This window comes from Drosophila subobscura, chromosome A (genome assembly GCF_008121235.1).
Source record: "Drosophila subobscura isolate 14011-0131.10 chromosome A, UCBerk_Dsub_1.0, whole genome shotgun sequence".
NCBI lineage: Eukaryota > Metazoa > Arthropoda > Insecta > Diptera > Drosophilidae > Drosophila > Drosophila subobscura.
The window spans coordinates 16248929-16268991 of NC_048530.1; the positions used below are offsets into that span (position 1 = coordinate 16248929).

Here is a 20063-nt window from a genome sequence, read left to right on the forward strand (position 1 = left end):
GAAGCCAAAGCTCTACTTCTTCGCCTCGTCTGTGCATTCCCCAGAGTGTAATTTTAAATGTCAGCAACAATAAACACACACACACACACACACACACATACACAACAAGGAAATATGTGTGTGCGTGTGTGTGTGTCCAGACATTTCACTTTTGGCCACAAACAAAACTGATTTACTTAAAGTTTTCTTTCCGCACACAGCACAGCGAAAGAAAAAACAAAAACAAAACAAATCCAAGCCAAAGGAAATACTCGCACTCGTCCGACGATTGCCATGGCAACCCGGGTCCCGGGGTAGGCTGCCGGACCAACGAATGGAATGTGGCAAATGGCAGGCGCAGCAGAAGATGCTCCGCAGCTCAGTGGATCAGCTGGCAGAGAAACAATTAAATGCCAGGGCAGGGAATGTGGCTCCACCTTTTGGCAAACAAAAATGAAATTAAACCACTTACGGGAGCGGAGGAGGCTGAGCCTTTGCCACTGTAGCTCCACACTGGCTGGAGCTGGAGCTGGTGCTGGAGCTGGAGCTGCTCCCTTTTGAGAGTAAATTTGAGTCCATGGCTTAGCGTCAATTAAAAGGCCGCTCCAAAAGTGGCCTGCACTGGCCCTCATTTGAGGCTCGACAACGAAGTGATTTGCAGGCATACATGGGGATAGGATATCCATCACTGCCACCAGTGAGCGTGTTTGGGTGTTGCAAAAACAGCGAACACAACACGCTGCAACGAAGTGGAAATGCACTGACCCAAGCGGTTGGCTGCCGGAACTTCTGGGATCTCAGTGAGGGAATCACAAAGAAGATTTCTTCGGGGTTTCCGCACAGGGGCAAGGAAAAAGCGAGTGTCTGTGGGCCATTCGACGGATCTTACTCTAGATCTAGGATTGCCAGGCACAAAGGACACGACGTGAATGTGTTTAAGCTGCCACAAAGGCTGCCTGCCCTCCCGGCCCTCCGGCCCACCGGCCCGTATCGGCGGCAGGATGTGATTATGGGACTGTGGGCCGGATGGGGCAGGCCACCATGGACTTGGGCGACAGATAGGACACGTATCTAATAAAGCGCCTCGCACACGTCCCAGCCCCCCGCCCCACCCTGTGCTCTACTAATGTCCTGGCTTCGATCCGAGCCAGTGCCTGGGAGCTTGGCAAATGTTTGCCCACTGCCTTTGTGAGCTCATTAAATTTCGTCAATGCAAATATGTGACAGTGGCAGGGCAGGACAGAGTGCTGCCCATTTGAATGCAACACGTTGGTCGCCGCACCGTTGCCTCGTTGGGGCATGGGGCGTGGGGCATGGGGCATGGGGCGTGGAGTGCCCTCCACGACAGCCGGCATATGCACTTCCGGGCACATTTCCTGTTGCAAGTTCTCCCTGTCGTTCTCGTTCTGCCATCCTCCTGGTGCTTGTGAATTTATTACGTGCAAATGTAAATAGCGGCACGTGCAGCAAGTGCCAGTCCCTGTGCCAAGACGAATCCCAGCCACCAGCAGCCACTGCTCCTCTTGCACTTCCTGTTGCTAACTGTTAACAGTTCCCGCTCCCGCTCCTGCTCCTGTGTGTTGTGTCCTTCCTCGGGCATTCTTTTCCATGCGGCGCTTTGTCCATAGATTATGGATCTGCAAGACTCCAAACAGAACCAGAGAGTCGGTCCAACCAATTGGCACTTGAGTTGAGTAAATAATTGTTTCGCTCGGCAATTAATTATTTATTTGTTAAGTCTAGTTTATGTTTAGTTTAGCTCTAAAGCTTATGTGTAGGACACTAAAAATCACAGCGCGTCAGTGCCACGTGTGTGGCGTGTGGCGTCCCTTTCTCTCTCGCTGCCAGGCATTACTCGGGCTCAGCGCCGTCTTTCCCCTCCTTGAGGCAGGCAGCCTTGTGGCGGTTCAAGTAGTTGATTTGGCGAAAGAACTGCTTGCACTTCTCGCACTGATGCTGCCAGTCGTGGTGTCCGCTGAGGCGCTGATGGGCGCTCAGCGCGGCGCTGCGGCGGGGCAGAACAACAACAAAAATCAAATCAAATCAAATCAAAGCCATAAAAACCGTTCGTGTGCTTACCGATCGGCGAATTTCAGTTTGCATTCGTTCGCGGTGCAGCCGAACGGCAGCACGAGCTCGGCCACCTGCGCCGACTTGCCCACAGCTGGCGGCACATTCTCTTTCCCTTTCCCTTTTCCTACTCCTATTCCCATTCCGATTCCCTTTTCGTCGCCTGTTTCCACGGGCAGCTCTTGTATGTAGCCGATTCTGACGCCATTCTTGTCGTACTTCTTGTCGCGGCGCTGGCCCGGCTTCACCACCTTCCAGACGGTGTGGCTGAACTCGGAGCCCACATCGTCCATCTGGTGGCGGGCCATCAGCTGCTCCGAGCCGTTGTCCTCCAGGGCGCGGCGTGTCACAATGGGAATGTCATCGCTGCAGAGCCAATTGGTGCTCGGCTCCCCGCTGCCGTAATGGTATCGAACGTTCGGCGCGTGTCTTTGCGGACGAATTACCTTGCCGATGATTTCCTTGGGCTTTGCTGGCGGCTTTGGTTGCTCCTCTGCTTGCGGCTCTGCCTGCACCTCTGCCTGCACCTCTGGTTGCCCGTCGGATGCCACGCGGCGAAGCTCTGAAAAAAAGTTCCAGGTTAGACACGAACAAAAAAAGAAACAAGAAAAAACTGAGCTGCCACAGTCCGAGACTTACGTTCTTCGAGCTCGTCCAAGTCGCGATGCAATTGGTCGCGGCGATGCGCGAAACGTTTACGGAAAATATCTTTTGGCATTGCGGAAGGCACACGACAGGAAACCGAACAAACCTTTGAGCTGGAGATTTTTAGTGCGAGTGAATGACTCGTCGAATTTTCGCCTACTTCACGCTGACGTTGGCACAGTGTTGCAAAACGACCAAAGGACAGGGCCTACTCCAAACGAATGTCTAGGCTAGGGCTAGGGTGGGGCAGCGTCGGCAATCGAAACGATTAGCTCTCGACTAGCGCTGGCAGAATTGTTTTCCTCACAATGCTGCTGCGATGAACACTATCGTTTGTATCACTTGTATTTTTTATTTATTTTTATTATTTTTTATTAATTTTCTTTGTTTTTTTTTTGCTCAAAAATGGATTTATTTAATGCACAGAAGAAAACGTTTCCCGCCCCATAAAGTAAACTTTCACAATTTTGCAGCTATCAAAAAACTGAAAGCGCAGTTTCGTAGAGAAGAGCCATAGCTATCAGATTCCCGAATTTGGGTCAGATCGGATCAGTATTATGGCCAGAATGAAGAATGAAACTGCCCCATGGCAGCCATCCCATTCCTTCTCCGACTCATTCCCTCTCGCTCCACCGCGTACAGTGGTGGCTGCTAAGAGCGCGTGTTGATGCGAGAAGCGTACACACAGTCGTGGCAAAAATAATAAGGACAGTGGGCCTTACTTAAGGGACAAACTAAGAAACATTAAGAGCAACTCCGAATTCCTTAAAATAAACATTTGCCGAGCATTTGCTGAACTAAGTCCCAACTGTCCCTAATATTTTTGCCAGGACTGTGCATGGAAACCAACAAAATGGGTCTGAAAATGTTCCTGTTGCCGTAGAACAATAAAAAAGAAAGCTTCAGCTCGATGCGACATCGTTTAGAGGGACTTGGCTTGGGGTCAAAGTGCAAAAGAAACGATAGTTGAGCGACGCGTCCTATGGCAGCGATACCATCGGATTGCACTTTTTTGTATGATTTAGAAGTTTGACCAGCACGATTGGTCAATTTTTGAAGACAGAACTTTCTGTTGGTAATCGTAGCTGATCGCTTTTTGCTTTTGTGTGCATTTTCAGCACTCACAGCCGGCAAAGTGTGTGAATAAAGTCATGCCAGTTGGAACTACGTCAGTCTTATGATGGCGATTCTGGCAGTCAAGAAAGTCAGCGAACTTGTCCCCGAAGCAGCCCGGAGCAGCAGCACATCGAACGTGGAATCCGACACTGCGACACTGAAGCGAGGCAAGCTGGCGGAAGTGCAGATAGGAAGATCGGGAGGATTCGCAGGACGAATCGGAGCACGAGGAAGCCACTGGCTCACGCTCCTGGTGCTGATGCTGTGCAATTTTGTTGGTGAGTAAAAGCGGCAAGCAGCAAGGAGGAAGGCAAAGATCGAGAATCCACTGGACGTTCGGCTCCGACACTTCTTCCCTTTTGACTTGGAGTTGGAGTTGGAGTTGGACGTTCCAGTGGGGAGCTCCGTCTGCAAGATCGAGCTTTGGAATCTTTGTTGTGCATTGAGTGTGGAACGTTTTTGCTTTGCTTTGCACACACACACACACACACACACACAACACACACACACACACACACACACACACACAGACAGACAGCAATTGTAGTGAATTAATTTGAATGACAAAAATTGCGTTAATTGTTCAAAAAATGTTTTCTCTTCATGGAAATGTCAATTGAAATGAAGATTTTACCGTTTCGAACCAAATCTCAACAGTGAGCGCCTTCGAGCCGGACTTCGTCATACCGCTGGAGAACGTAACCATCGCCCAGGGCCGGGACGCGACCTTCACCTGTGTGGTGAACAATTTGGGTGGTCATCGGGTGAGTGGCGACGGTGCGACAGTCCCCGCCAAGGTATGTATCGGTTTCAGGGCGCCGCGTTGAATGAGTTTTACTTTCTGTTCGTCTCTCATTATTTTGATCAGTTACTCACTCGTTCAGTTCTCTCGCTCTCTTGATCTCTGTACCCTCTCTCTCGGATCTTCGTTTCGGTATTCTCTCCCGTTTCATTTCTGTCATTTCAAGTGCACCAAATATTTGCGATTTGTAAACAGTTTGTAGCGATTTGCCCAACTACAAACCGCAATATAATATCTCAAAATATCAAAACATTAATTACGATAAGAACGAATCACAGCACAGCAACTAACGCAATTATGTAACCCCCCAAGAGCACCAAACAACAACAACACTCCTCATACCCACACCAAGTAAACCCCACACATAGTTAGTTCACTTCCAGTGTAGCTGCCACACAAGTATCCCCAGATAAACCACAAATATTGCACTCCAAATCTATTCATCTGTATGTACGCACCCAGTATAAATATCTAGAGAGCACTCCGCACATTTAGCGCACCAACAAGCAGCAGCAGCAGCAACTGAAGAGTTCACCCACAAGGAGGCAGCAGCATTGCCATCCACGGATCAGGGTGGAGCCGAGCAGATACAAATTTGAATCAACATCGCACAACGATTCGTGTGAAGTGGGAACGACTAGCTTATTGTTTTTACCATCGCATTATATTGTTATTAGCACTCACACTTAATTTATAACACTCACAGGCAGCCGGGCCCCGCGAGAGTCCCGCATAAAGGCAGGAATTGAAGCGATAAAAGAGCAGCATGGAGCGCGACCTGTGAGCGATTGTTGTTAACAACAATAAACAATCGACAGTCGACAGTGGACAAGCGTTAAAAAATAAAATAAATAAATAATATATGCAAAACAGCCATTATATGCCGCCCTGCCCTGCCCTGCCCTGGGGCCCCAGGGTGCGATGGGTTCGGGCTCGGGCTCGGGCTCGCACGATACCAAATGGACAATGAAAACAAATGAAGTCATTACATCAACACGCACTTAAATCGCTTTAAAGCGCGCGTAATCCGTTTGGGCAGTGCCTTCAACCATTTGTCCTAAGCCTCGACCACATTGCAGCACTTTGGCCACTGCCCATCCAGGGCTGAGCCAGCAGCTAGCGGTGCGCGGCTCTCAGGGAGCAACTGGAGAACCCAACTGGAGCGGAAACCCTGTGGGAGATCGCAAGCTGAAGGTGGAAAATGCAGCAAAGACATCTCCCAGCTGAGACATGCACCGGATGAGGTTGCAGCCACGGAGTGGCCAAGCAAGGCTGCGGATGGGCAAAGATTCAATGAAAGTTGGCATCAAATTTGAACAACAAAATGTGCACCAAATGGATCGCTTCTTTGTCGTTTAGATAGTTCCGATCCGAAAAAGTGTCTCTCGGCTTGAGCTTCCTTTTCATTTATTATTTTGTTTATTTGTTGTTTGGTTTTTGCTTTTGTTTTTGTTTTTATGCATTCGCTGAATGCGTTTGGGTTTGGGGCTTTGGAGGAGCTGTTTTTCCGCGTTTGTTTGCGCTGCACGTCAAAGAGTGTTAATCAACGAAATGGCCTCATAAATAAAAACGCCATTCCGTATAAATCCTTCGATGTTTCAATCAAATAAAAGCAACGCGGCAGCAGCAGCGAAATGCAAGTGGAGCGCTGCGGCGCAGTCGGGCAGCGGGGATGGTTTCATTTTATTTAAACAATAAATAAATAAATGTATAAACTGTAGCGGGCGCAAGAAAACAAATGGACAAAGGCGAAAACAACTAAAATTGAAGACCGCGAGGAGACTTCCAAATTGACAGAAGGAATTTTTTGTGTGCAGCTGGAAATGGAATTGGAACGGGAATTGGAGCGGCACTTAACGCAAAACGTTTCCACTTGCACACATGCATACAAACATACATGTTTATACACATGTTTACATGCACACGTACGTACGTACATGTGTTGCCCATCCACTCTCTCCGCTATGCTAGATATGCATAATTAAAGATTTATTTGGCATGCAGGAGAGCATTCGCGACCTTTGTTTCGGCTGCTGCTGCTCCTCTGCTCCTGCTCCTGCCTGTTGTTCGCCCATTTGTTTAACAACTTTGCCAGCAACAATGGGAACAATGGGAGCAGCAGCAGCAGCAGCAGCAGCAGCAGCAGCAATAACGAGGCCAACAACAAACAGTCGCATAATCGTTGCAGTGTAATACACTTGCTGCAGTGGGTATTACGCCACAGCAAGTGGCAACTCTGAGGGGATATGTGTTTATTATACATTTATTTTATTATTCAACAGCGATTAGTTGTTAGTTTTTAGCGAATCAACAGCCTGAGGGCCACTCGAACTGCAGTGGAAGCCAACGAAGCTTCCAGGAGAAAACTCTAACCCAAAGAATATTAAAAGCTTCGGCGTCCGAAGTGCTTTTGTTTGGGTCTTCTCTTGCCTTTCTTTTTCCCGCACTCTCTCTCTCTCTCTCTCTCTCTGGTAACTGTTACTCTCCTGTTTAATTCGTTCCGTTTCTTTTTTTTGTGTGTGTTTTTTTCGTTCTTTCCCTTCGCCGCTTTTGTGCGGCATTCTTGTTTTAGTCCATTCCGTTGGTATTTCCTTTTTCGGTTAGTATAACTCTGAATAAAAAAGTACACCCGAACAAGAATATTAATGCAAATAAAAATACAAAATAAAAATACAATTCAAGCGCACCGAGTTCAAACCGAAACAAACTTTGCACCATTTTTCGTATGTAACTATGAATCTATGTATGTACATTTGTTGTGTGTGTGTGTGTGTGTGCTTTCACGTAGTCTTTTTTAGTAGTAGCGTGTGTGTGTGTGTGTGTGTGTAACTGTAGACTTACTTTATGACATTTGCTCGCTTTATTTGCATTTACATTTTTAACATTTTTTACAATCCCCTTTACATTTCTGTGTTTTTCTTTTTGACGGTGGTGCGGGGGGCTGCTGCAACCCCCTCCCCGCTTACTGTTTGCCCCCCCGCTTTTCGTCACAATCCGTTTGAGCCTTTGTTTGATCCGAAAACCCCACTGCCCATGCCCGTGCCCGTGCCAGCCCCGCTGCCCCGTCGCATTCAAGCATTACTCAATAAATTTGCTTTATTGAGTAAATAAATAAAGAGCAGACGGACGGACGGACGGACGGACGGACGGACGGACGGACACACCACTGTCCGTGGATATTTATTTGCTGTGGCAGAGGCCCGTGCCTCCCCTTCTTGTGCTGGTGTTGACACACACGCATGGGCCCCATGCCCCGTGCCCCATGGGGCACACAGCTGTATTGGCACTCCTACTTATTGGATTGCGGGGCAAACAATCGACACAGCTGCCAGACGAGATCAAAGAGCTAATGTCAAATATTCGCACTTTATCCAACGAACAAAACACTGCGAAAAGTTACTATCATCCGAGCCAACTGAAATGTATTCTACATGTTGTAACTACACATGTAGATATGTGTGTACGTGTATATGTAGCTAAAAAGTGGCTTACATATGCATAAAAGGCAGCCCTTGAGCTCCTCTCGCTCTCTCGCTCTCTCTCTCTCTTCCACGCGACGACAGTCCCGTCCCTCCCTTTTGCCAGCTCTCTCTCTCTCCTGCGCTGACAGCAGCAGATTGTGAAACCCATTTTGGACCGTAGAAAAGCTGCTTAAGCCTATTAACTAAAACTCGGAGACTGAGCTTAGTCTGCACATCATAATGTTAATTAAAACTACGTACACACACACATATGTACGTACATAATATGTACATATGTACATACATAATATGCATGTGCAGACACAGAGCTGAAAAAAAGAAAGCGTTGGCTGCGCTGGCAACTGCGTCTCTGTGGGATAAGCTGCTGTGTCAGAGAGCAGCTTTTGGCTGCGATGCCGCGACCTGGCGCTGTGTATCTTTATCTTCTTCCCCTTCCCCTGCCCCTCTCCTCTTCTTCGTTACTGTTCTTCTGCTCTTTATTTTGTTGTTTCTAATTGTGCATGCCATGTTAATGCCAACTGATTAGCCGCTTCAGAACGCACCGCCAACTGCACCCATTATTCCTGACTTCTTTGCTTTGAATTCCGTTTCGTTTCGTTTCGTTTGTTCCGTTCGTTTCTCTGTCTCTCTCTCTCTGTGTGTTCGCCCAGTTCTTGCACGCACGCACAAGTCTCCAAGTGGAGTGGAACGGAATGGGAATGGAATGAGGTGCATCTGCACGCTGCACCGCCCGCTGCGTGGCTGTGACACTTATCAGCAGCCAAATAGCCACTGGATGCGAGCAAAACTGTTACTACAATGGCAGTGATCGCGATTGCTGCCAATAAATAGATTTGTTCTGTTAAATCCATTTGGTGGCTCTTCAGCTGCTCGGGGTAAGCGTCGCATCCACAAGTCATTCCCTCACTCCAAGCGTCTTGCAACATCTGCGGCGACCTAGACATTGTGCGTCACGTTTGTTTTATTCTTTGTGGATTCCTTTGGTTGTAACCCTCCCTGGATAAAAATATTGTAACAAAAGAGAAAATATGTTTCCATGTAAACCCAAAATAGAAGATGGGAAATGAATGCCAGCGAAAGCAGAGCGTAAGCTAAAAATGTTAACTAATTGTCGAATGTTTCTTCTCTTCACACAAACACACAAACGCAAAAACCGATACCCGCACACACATGAAAACCATTCCCCAAATGGCCAACAACGATGGACGCCGTGCCGTGCCGTGCCGAAAACCGAAAACCGCAAACCCAATTCCACTAATTGCACTTGAAATATCCCTTTTCATATCCCCCAACAAATACCAACAACAACATCCAATCTGACTCTAACAATCTGCACTCAAACCCGAAAAACCGACTAAAAATCCCTTGAACAAAACCAAAAAAAAACCAACAAAAAAACACAAAAAACTTTGCTAAAACTTTGCGGCAACAACGACGTCTGATGCCGACTGCTGCTTCTGCTGTTGCAACAAAATGGAAATGGCGTCAAATTGCGCTGACATCTGACGATGACAACAACAACAACAACAACCAACAACAACAACAACAACCAACAACGACAACCCCAAACTGACTATCAACACTATCGCCTGCGCCTTTTGAATCCATTGTCAACGACACTGACACCGATGCCTAACTTTCTGCCACTCCACCCACGGTCCACACCCCTGACCAACGCCCAACGCCCAACGCCCATGCTGGCCGGTGGCTTCCAACCAACTAAATTCTAATACATCCGCAAATCGATTTGAATGGTCCCGTGATCTGGTTTGCTTCCGCCTCGGATCGAAACGGAAACGAAACGAAATGAAATGGAACGCTGTCCAATGCGAATACCAACACATTTGTGCAATGATATTGGATACTGCTTATAATGATGATGACGGCAATGACAATGACAATGCCAATGAGGGACATTAACTAAATATGACAACGTTTTCACTCCCATCAACATCGACACCGACACCGACATCGACACCGACACCGACATCGAACTTTTTCCGCATGCGATGGTGGGCATTGGTGTTGTCGTGCCTTGTGGGTGGCTATCAAACTGCAATTTCAAAACATCTGGCGTGCAAAACGCTGGCCCACACACAAACACAAACACAAACAACACTTTTACATGCAACAACGACCAACGACCAACGACCAACGTTGTCTTTATCAACGCCACACACACACACACACACACACGGGGAACGCCTGGCTGTGTCATCAACTCAACGGCAACGATACCAACAATGGTCATCCCTTTATCCTCCCATTCCTATTTCCTGACTGACTCTGACGCTGACTGGGACTCTGACTCGGACTCTGTCGGCGTTCCCATCATCATGCCATTTGGCACATGGCAAATGTGTGCGTGTGCGTCGCCATCAGGTTGCCTGGATTAAGGCCGATGCGAAGGCCATTCTGGCCATACACGAGCACGTGATAACCAACAATGATCGATTAACGGTGCAGCACAACGACTACAACACTTGGACACTCAACATACGCAGCGTCAAAATGGAGGACTCCGGCAAATACATGTGTCAAGTCAACACGGATCCCATGAAGATGCAGGTGAGCAAAAGGGGTTTGCCCCAAGAGGGAATCGCTGAAGATTCACTTCGGAGCACCGAAACATTCTGGCGTCAACAGAAGAGATTAGAAACTGAATTGATCCAGGTTTGATTTGTGCTTGAAGGTATAAAACTCAAGTGAGTGAAATAAAACCACATTTGTGGGCTGTTGGAACTTGCTGCAAATATTATGCATCTCAGAGTTGTTTGTCCATTCATAAATGGATGGGGAAGCTAGCCGCTGGCATGAAAACGTCCAAAATAATGGATTTTTGCACTGGAAAATTGCCGAATTTCCGAAGCTTAGTGGGGAAATACAGGCATGGAAAATGTACATGGACAGCCACTCTCTGCTGGCGCTTTTGGCTGACGCTGAAGTGGAAACTATTTAGCGAGTCTCCGCAAAGTGTGCTCTCTTTATGGACACAAAAAACCAGCCCTAGACACTGCACACTTCCCAGCAGAACTCCCGTTTGGCTTTCCATTTCCTGCTGTACGCTCTCTTTTTTTGACTTGTTCGAAATCAAAGCTATCATCTGACAGAAATGCGGCAAAAGCAAGTAAGGGGAAGAAGGAGGGAAACTGCAACGGAAGATGCCGAGCACATAATGAAATTATTCTGGCTGCTCGCTCGCACATCCTCATTGGCTCAGCTTTAAGTTGCAGCAGCAGCACACATGTCCATCCGCTCTTTCCGCCGCTCTCTCCTTGGCTGTGTGTGGAGGGTGAGGCAGTTCACTGAAATTTAAAAACCGATATACGTACGAACAATGAAGCGCTTTAATGGGCACTTGGAAACGGACCGGTTAACGGGCATGTGGTCGGTGGAACGGCATGGGAAAGAGCCGGAGCAGAGTCTCTGGGTGGGTGGGAGCGCGAGGGTAGCCGCGAGACACCGAGAGTGGTGGGAGGAAGAGCGTCACATGAGCCTCCACCCCGCCCACACTTAAACTCCTTCGCTCTCTGCCACCCCACCCCGAGCTGGCTTGATGACGTCCGCGTTGCACCATCGCACTGCTTGTTATTTATTTTTGTCATTAAACGCTCTCGCTCGACATGTGCAAAACGATTGCGTTTTCAATTTCATTTCGTTTATGCTGCACGAGAGATGATGCCACTGAATTGTAGTGCAGGAAGGTGGGATGGTGGAATGGTGGGATGGTGGAACGAGGCCCTGCCTGCCGGCTCCCACCCGTTCGTCGGCTTGTAATAAAATCAACCTAACAAAGCGAATTGAGTGAAAAGCAAATATGAGACAAATAAAAAGCAAACAGGCTTCACGTTCCCTCCTCGCCTGTGCTGCCTTTCAAGCCTTTCCCATTTCCCCACCCACACTCCCCTTATACATTTCGCGCTTGCTTTCCTCTTTTTATATACAAATATACATGTATTTTTTTCGTGCTGCTTTTTCGCTCCGACGTCAACTTTATTTTATGACACAACTGTCAACTGCAGCGGGAACAATGACAATGACAATGACAACGACAACGACAACGACAATGATAGCAGCAATTCGGTTATTGCTTGTGGGAGTCAACAACCGCAGAATGAAACAAATGTAAAAAACAGGAGCCAAATGGGACACACTCGTAGATGGGGGGCAGAAAAAGAACTGCGGAATGGCCGCATAATGAGACAATTTGTCTGCGCGTTCCACTAAATCGTTGACCACAACCGATTATGCTCTGGCGCCATGGAGCAGAAAGCACAAACATCGAGCACCAAAAGCTAGCTAGAATAATGCAAAGAACTAGCTGCAGGCTGTACCTTTAGCAGGGTTGCACTGAGCTGTGCTTTGTGGCAACTGTACGCACAAACGAGTGCAGATTTGCTGGCAAAGAAAAGAGTTAAGCTCCCACTTCCATGTCTCTGACTAATCTCTTGCGCTGTTCACTTGCAGACAGCCACCCTGGAGGTGGTCATACCACCGGACATTATCAACGAGGAGACCTCCGGCGATCTCATGGTGCCCGAGGGCGGTGCCGCCAAGCTGGTGTGCCGGGCACGCGGTCATCCCAAGCCGCGGATCACCTGGCGCCGCGAGGATGGACGCGAGATTATTGCACGGCACGCTGGCCACCAGAAGACCAAAGGTGAGTCACTCCACTCTGGTGTGGCAGCAAGTAAGTTGACTAACCAACCGCATGCCAATCCATCCATCAGCTCCGTCCGTCGAAGGCGAAATGCTGACGCTCTCGAAAGTCACGCGATCGGAAATGGGCGCCTACATGTGCATCGCCTCGAACGGAGTGCCGCCATCGGTGAGCAAGCGGATGAAGCTACAGGTGCACTGTGAGTAAACCGAAAACCCCAAACCCAAGCCCAAGCCCAAGCCCACAAAGCACGCACACACAGACAGGGAGCCAAGAGCTGCAAACTGTAGATGATGAATGGGTGGTGGCACCTGCTGGTGGCGCAAGAAGAAAATGATTTCCTTTTGATTTATGGGGCCCGGCAGGGCACGAGCTAATGCACCATAATAATCATAATGGTAACTTATAGCCCAACTCGGATATGATGTGCGTGCACACCAGCATGTGTGTCAGTGTGTGTGTGTGTGTGTTTGTGTATTGGAACAGGAAGAGAAACAGGAACAGCACCGCAGCAATAACGCTTTGGGCGCCAAACTGCAAGTGTTTCCGTTCCGATATCCGGCAGCTTCCTTCACGTGGCCGGTAAACTTTCCAAATGCATTAGGACCCGTACCCGTACCCGGACCCAAGCCCAGCAACGCGTCACGTTCATGTTGTAAAACTTTAAGGCGCCTTCGCCATGTGCTTTGCTTCAGTGTGTGTGTGTGTGTGTGTGTGTGTGGCTGCGAGTGGGCGCGTGTGTGGTGTAATTGTTAAGGGCAGTTCCCGCAGTTCGCTTCCTCTCCTTGACTGCATCAAAGTTAATGAAATTTTCGAAAGGGGCAAAAGTTCGAACGACGACACTTTGGCCAGCACTGGCAGCAGGTGGGAGGCGGTCTTGCAAGCAGTCGACGCAGTCAGCGGTGTGCTTGGCAAGCAGTAGAAAGAGCACGAGAAGAGAAGAGAAGAGAAGAGAGTGAGGTAGGTGCGCGCTTGGCAAGCAGTAAGAGAGTAGCGAAGAGAGAGAGCGAAGGTGGTGGTGGGGCGGCGAGAGAGCGCGCGCTTGAAGCAGCAACTTTGGCGGAAGACAAGATCTTATCTCGAAATAATATTGACACGAGCGTGAAAATGTTTCGCCACTTTTGCCACGAGACACTCACGCGTAGTGTGTGCCGCAAAAATTAATTTTCATTTTTATTTTATCTGTGCCACAAATTCGTTTTGTTTTTTTTTTTTGGTTACGCTTTGTTCTATCTTCCTTCCACTTCCACTTCCACTTTCATTTCATTTCTTTTGTCATTTCATTTCCGTCAGTTGCTGGCTGCTTCTCCTTGACTCACTCTCCTCTGCTGCAGCATCGATAAAGATGCTTTCCACTTGTTCCTTTGTTCCGTTATTGCGCTCCCTCTCTCCACTGCTGACATCGGCTCCGCCGACTCAATTTCAATTTAAAAATCCATGTGTACATATGCACATGAACACATGTGTGCGTGTGCGTGTGTGTGTGCATAAGTGTCGACTGTGGCTCCTCTTGCTCTCCTCTCTCTGTGTCCCACTCTCGCTCTCCCATTGACTAAGTGGCTGCGTGAGAGCTTTGCCTTTGATTTTTTGTTTTGTTTTGTCACCCACCCCCCCGCTTGATTGATTCTAATCAGAAAATTAAGTGGATGCCTGGGCTTTGCAGGGGCGGCAACTTAAAGCGGAGGAGTCCTTAATTGGCTGCCGATGAGTCGATGAGTATTTTGCTTGCTTTAAGCTCTCCACACTCCGAGTGCGCAGATCTCTGCCCCAAAAGTGCTTCAGCCATTTGTTTATTTGCCTTCGGTTTTTGCTTCTTTGCAAATGAATCGGAGCCCGTGTCCAAACAGAGAACAAACGACAAAGTCAAACACTCGACAGCTGTCGGGCCGCCGCAGAAAAACCCATTCCAGCGATTAAAGAATGGAATCCAGCAACAACTCACAGAAGAAAGAATGGAACTATGGCTCGATTTTTGGCGGTTCCATTTGCCGAGACTTTGGCCTGGTCTCGGCCATGTTGCAGCTAAGCACACACAAAAAACTTTGCCGCTCCTCTGACGTCAGCGGAAAGTTGCCTATAAAAGGTGATCCGGTGGCTGGTGGAGAGTCAGTTGCTCATCTGGATTGCCCTCTAAGACCTAGCATGCGTTTCTACATTGCAATTTTACTTCTGGCTCTTGTGGCGGTCGCCATGGCCCAGGGAGGTCCTGGCCGTGGTCGTGGTGGTCGTGGAGGACGCGGCGGCGGCGGCGGCGGTGGCGGTCGCGCTCTGGGCGGATTTGCTGGCCGTGGGCGTAGGGATCGCGGTGGCTTCGGTGGTTTCGGTGGATTCGGTGGTTTCGGTGGACCCGGTGGTCCTCCGCCACGTCGTCCCCCAGGTCGTCGTCCCAGACCATGCGGCCCCATCCCAAGCGTTTCGACCACAGAGAGCACCTCGAGCTCTGACAGCACCACGGCAAGCAGCTCAAGCAGTGACAGCACCACGGCAAGCAGCTCAAGCAGTGACAGCACCACGGCAAGCAGTTCAAGCAGTGACAGCACCACCAGCAGCAGCAGCGATAGCACCACCGAGACAAGCGGCACCGTCAGCACCACCGAAGGCTAGACGCCAAAAAGCTCTCCATGAAGAAATTTGAATAAACGAAAAATCCAGCAGGAACATGATTCCATCTCTCAGTCGCTCCCTCGTCTCAGGCAGCAGCTGCCTGCTACGAAACTCTATTAGGGTAAATTTAATTTTCAATAAGTGGTGGGCTACCGCGGGGCAAGGAGTGTACAGCACACGAGCGACACAAGCGACACATATGCTGTGCAGCGTAGGAGGTTGACTCCTTCCACTCACACGGACAGCGGTACATACGGACACGGACACTTGGACGGACACGGACAGGGACACTCACATGGGGACTGCAGAATGGAGCATGCACAAATCCAATAAATTGACCAATAATGAACGCTCGAACACAGCCAGCAGCCAGAAGCCAGCAGCTGCCACAACGATGGAGCAGGGATCCGGCTGCCAGCTGCCTGCGGGCGGTTGGCAAAACCAAAGTTGAAAAACCAAAAAACAATGACGGCGAGTGGCTAGCCCCGAGCTGGTGCTCCATGGCCCTTGGCTCTACCGCGACCCTCCGGCCAGAGGGAGATAGAAGGCGAGACAGCACACAAAAAGAGCGAAAACAAATGATGGGAAATAAAGAAAAAATGTATGTGCAAAAATCTCAACACGACACGAGAAAACATGCTTAAAGTCACAAAGGGCAGCAGGGCCGTCAAGCAGAAGGCCAGCAGGACTATGGTGAGCTCTGGATGCCCTAAGCAGGATGTGCAATAGAAAACGAGGGGAAGGAGAGAACGAATTGCATTCGAAGATGGGCAAAAGCACACCTCACGGGTGCACGTGCCACAAGGAGCATCCATCAGTTCCTGCGGCATATCAATGTCCTCCATTTTGAATGGTTGATTCGCCGGGTCCTTGAGGGTCAATTCCCATCAGCAAGAGCCACGGCCCAGTGAGTGTATCAACACACAAAGAGAGAGAGAGAAATTCCACTGGCCACTGAGGGCATTGGGCGAGAACGATGGACGGTTAGCCAGCGCAGAGTCCCCGGCTCCGATTGTTGGCCAGGATTGCTGGCTGCTCTAACAACAAAATAATTCATTTTCAATTAAAATCGTATCAGATGTTGGAAGCTGTTGCTGCCATTAACAAACAGATGGAGAGGAGAAGGAGGAGGAGCAGAACAGCTTGAAAGGATTGCATGGGCACCCGATGCCCGGGCCACAGATTTGCAGTTCGACTTTGGGTCCGTTTGGGGCTTAATTGCCAGTCTAGTCCGGTTGGGCGGTCGGGCGGTTGAACGGTTGGGATGCAAGGTCACAGCCGCTGATGGGCTAACAATTGGGATTGGCATAACCAACTTACTAACTCTCAGTCTCCCATTTGTTTTTGCTCTCTTTTTTGCTTCTCTTTTTTGCAGTTCATCCGCTGGTTCAAGTGCCAAATCAATTGGTCGGCGCCCCGGTCCTAACGGATGTCACATTAATTTGCAATGTCGAGGCATCGCCAAAGGCCATCAATTACTGGCAGCGCGAGAATGGTAAGCCAGCCCCCCCGGGGAGGAGTACGTAGTGCCAGTGGCAGTGCCAGTGGCAGCCGAAAGGCCACGAATTGAATTTTTCATTTAGCATTTGGCAAGTTTGGGGCAAAGTCGTTGAAACTTTATAAACCTTTCAATGTCGCAATTTGTCTTTATTTGGTTCGTGTTTGACGCTGAAATATTTTGTTGTTAAGAAGAAAGAAAGGAGCAAGAAGAGAGCGGAGAGCGGAGAGCGGAGAGTGGAAAGAGCTTTTGGGGTAGAGTTCGAGTTCGAGCTGGATGGCTCTTTTGTCAAGTGCATTTGACGTATATTGCAAACGTGACGGGAGCCACAGCACAGCGTAAACGTGAAACGTTCAGCAGCCATGCCAGCAATGTCATCATCAATGGCATGGCTCCGACTTTTCATCAACAGCATTCTCCGTGCTCCCCTCTCTCCGTCTCTTTTTTGCACCGTAACTTAAACTCATTTGGTTTGTCTCCTCCGTTTGGCCCTGCTTCTTATTCATGACTCCATTCACACCTCGTGACACCTCATCACATCGCATCGCATCGCATCGCATGTCATCTCGTTTTCATCGCCTGCTCTATGCTCTGCCGCAGGCGAAATGATTATTGCCGGCGATCGTTATGCCCTCACCGAGAAGGAGCACAACATGTACTCCATGGAGATGGTGCTGCACATTAAGCGGCTGCAGTCGAGCGATTTCGGTGGCTACAAGTGCATCTCAAAGAACAGCATCGGGGACACCGAAGGCACCATTCGTCTGTATGGTAAGTGAATGGACACCTCACGCAAAGGCTCGGTATATCCTAACATGGGAAATCTTAAGCCCAAGAACTCATTTGTCCAGTCGTAATGTTGTGTGAGTAGCGGCACATGCGGAAAGGAGCGCTAGTTATGTGCGTGTGATAGTTTTGCGCTTCGTTTGCGCTGTCTCTCTTTCACCTCTTTCGTTCGCCAGCAGCGCAACGGAGTATCAGCACGCAGCTGTTCAGCTGCTTGAAAACGGTGCACCGCCAGCATGTGAATTCTTTTGCAAAGTCAAGCTTTGAGCTTTTGCGCGCTGTCTGTCTCTGTCTGCCCTCTTGCTGATCAAAGCAAGCAAAGCCTCGCCAGACACGAAAGCTTCAGCATGCAGCCGATGCGCCGTTTATAATTCGATTTATGCTCTCTCTTTCGAAGTGCGAGCAGCAGTCAGCAGTTATGAGTAACAGAGAGCGCAAGCTGAACACGAGGATGAGTTTCAGTGAGAAAAAGCGCGAGAGCAAGGGTAAACCGTTTTCATTGTTCTGGCTGAGCCTTTGCCTGCGAATATCTGCATAGCCAATGCACTTCAACGATCGATATTTTCACTTCCACAGAAATGGAACGTCCCGGCAGGAAGCAAATGCGCGATGACGAAATCAACGAAGTGACGGTGAGCATTCCAAATCATCATCAAATAGCCAAATAAAACGCACGCTCTCGCTCTCTTTCTCTCTCTCTCTCTCTCTCTCTGCAGAGAAACGAGGTGGAGAACCGTCACAAGGAGAATCGGCACGAGGAGGGCTCACGCAACCAGAATGGTCGTCTGTACAAGGACCGCACCCAGGAGCCGGAGCTGGGCAGCTCAGCAGATTCGACCCGTGCCCCAGCCCCGGCACAGGGCACAATGCAGCTAATCAAGACATTTATATTAGCCCTATTGGTGCTATTAGCCACAACAGCGACAGCCGAGGCGGTGGCGCCAACAACAACAACAGCAGCAGCAGCAGCAGCAACAACCACAGCTACAGCTACAGCCACAACGGCGGCGGCCACAATGCTCTTCTACACAAAGGGCGCCGCCAGACAAAAGGACACAAAGGAAACGAATTTGAGGCTCGAGCTAAATGGGGCCGGGGATGCGGAGCACGAGTACTGCGAAAGATCAGCGGCGACGGCCAGAATCGGCTGGAGCGTGCAAGGATTAGCAGCCCGCACACCGGCAACAAAGTAAGATTATTATAGCTTAATTCAATTGTAATTATACAAACGCGATTATACGGTGGGGGGAGGGGAGGGGGGCGGGCCCAGAGTAGGAGCTAATCTCGCTCTCACTCTTGCTCTCTCTCTCTCTCTCTCCCCGCATCAGCCGTTACCGCGCTCTCGTGAGACTGCAAAGTCGGAGCATGAATCATCGAGCTAATCATCTTGCTAATTACAAAGGGTGAGGCAGAGAGAGAGAGCGCGAAAGGAGCTGGCCAAATCGAATGAATATTAAATCAAAAGCAAGTGGAGAAGAAAAACCCAAAGTTTCGTAGTTAAGTGGAAAAGAAAATGCGTTTAAATGTTACCTCGTTAGTGGAAAATGAGAAAAAGCGAAGAAAACCAAAGGAGAAAAACAACTAAATATAGCATAAAATAATTCGAGTATTCAGATTTATCGGTGTTCGGTTCTTTGAATGGCTTGTGCCCCAAAGAGTAAACATAGAAACACACCTACACATGCATAGAAACGAAACGAAACATCTATCGATAGCGATTATGATGGATAACCCATAAGAAAAGTTCTTATTTTCCGTTTGTTCCTTTGAGTTTTGACAGTGTTTGTGTTCTAGGCGAAATCTATTATATTGTATATGCCCATAGGTTACGTTTGATCCAGAGTTCTGTACATAAGTAAGTGCTCCAGGGGGCGGGTGGTCATGGATCGTCAATCGCTGCTGCTCCTCCATGGAGCTCTGCGCATAGCCCATACAAATTGTAAATATCTACACTCGTAGTGATCTGGAGAATGTTTCCGTTGACTTTTGGACTCGTTTTGTTTGTCTCCTTTTGCATGGCTCAAACGACCAACTGCGGACAAGTCCGCGGGTCGCGCTAGAATGTAAGACGACGGCCGAATGGTTGGTGGTTGGCATGGCATTAAATTAAATTAAATTCAATTAAACAAATGTGCACTTGAAGTGCATCCTTGGTCCTTATCCCTGTCCCACGAAGTGTTCCGCATGCCAAAAACTACTATCGATGGAGCAGAGCGAACAGACAAAAATAAAGAAATATTACAGGAGCCACCACCAGTCGGAGTTCCCTACGTATTTGTACACGTGTGTGTGTGCGTGTGTGCGTGTGTGCGTGTGTGCGTGTGTGCGTGTGTGTGTGTGTGTGTGTTCCATGCTTAAATATTATGTAAATCCAAGGAAAGAGGAGAGAAAACGCAGAATTAAATGTGCCAAAAGCATTAA

At 48.9% G+C, this 20063-nt stretch overlaps 2 protein-coding genes across 5 annotated transcripts; one reads left to right on the forward strand and one right to left on the reverse strand.

Annotated features, from left to right (window-relative positions):
• Positions 1–1756: 1756 nt before the first annotated feature.
• On the reverse strand, positions 1757–2827 carry LOC117895126. The gene is made up of 3 exons (XM_034802539.1): positions 2689–2827; positions 2059–2611; positions 1757–1984 (listed from the first exon to the last, which is right to left on the reverse strand). The coding sequence occupies exons 1-3, from the start codon at positions 2765–2767 to the stop codon at positions 1831–1833; spliced, it is 786 nt and encodes a 261-aa protein (XP_034658430.1). The 5' UTR covers positions 2768–2827; the 3' UTR covers positions 1757–1830.
• A 981-nt stretch (positions 2828–3808) lies between these two features.
• On the forward strand, positions 3809–18887 carry LOC117902712 (neurotrimin). 4 transcript variants are annotated; one of them, XM_034814279.1, is made up of 10 exons: positions 3809–4088; positions 4438–4607; positions 10477–10662; positions 12562–12754; positions 12825–12953; positions 16734–16853; positions 17457–17627; positions 18219–18274; positions 18359–18590; positions 18639–18887. In XM_034814279.1, the coding sequence occupies exons 1-10, from the start codon at positions 3872–3874 to the stop codon at positions 18833–18835; spliced, it is 1671 nt and encodes a 556-aa protein (XP_034670170.1). In that variant the 5' UTR covers positions 3809–3871; the 3' UTR covers positions 18836–18887. The 4 variants fall into 4 exon arrangements, with proteins under 4 accessions (XP_034670170.1, XP_034670187.1, XP_034670178.1 ...); XM_034814296.1 differs by having other exon boundaries at positions 4438–4574; XM_034814287.1 differs by having other exon boundaries at positions 4468–4607.
• The last annotated feature ends 1176 nt before the right edge of the window (positions 18888–20063 follow it).

Coding starts and splice junctions, on each gene's coding strand:
- LOC117895126 (XM_034802539.1), bottom strand. CDS start 2,767: ATGCCAAAAGATATTTTCCGTAAACGTTTCGCGCATCGCCGCGACCAA. Junction 2,612..2,688: donor CTTGGACGAGCTCGAAGAAC/GTAAGTCTCGGA, acceptor ACTTTTTTTCAG/AGCTTCGCCGCGTGGCATCC. Junction 1,985..2,058: donor AAACTGAAATTCGCCGATCG/GTAAGCACACGA, acceptor GCCCCGCCGCAG/CGCCGCGCTGAGCGCCCATC.
- LOC117902712 (XM_034814279.1), top strand. CDS start 3,872: ATGATGGCGATTCTGGCAGTCAAGAAAGTCAGCGAACTTGTCCCCGAA. Junction 4,608..10,476: donor GTGCGACAGTCCCCGCCAAG/GTATGTATCGGT, acceptor CGTCGCCATCAG/GTTGCCTGGATTAAGGCCGA. Junction 17,628..18,218: donor AGGCACCATTCGTCTGTATG/GTAAGTGAATGG, acceptor TCACTTCCACAG/AAATGGAACGTCCCGGCAGG.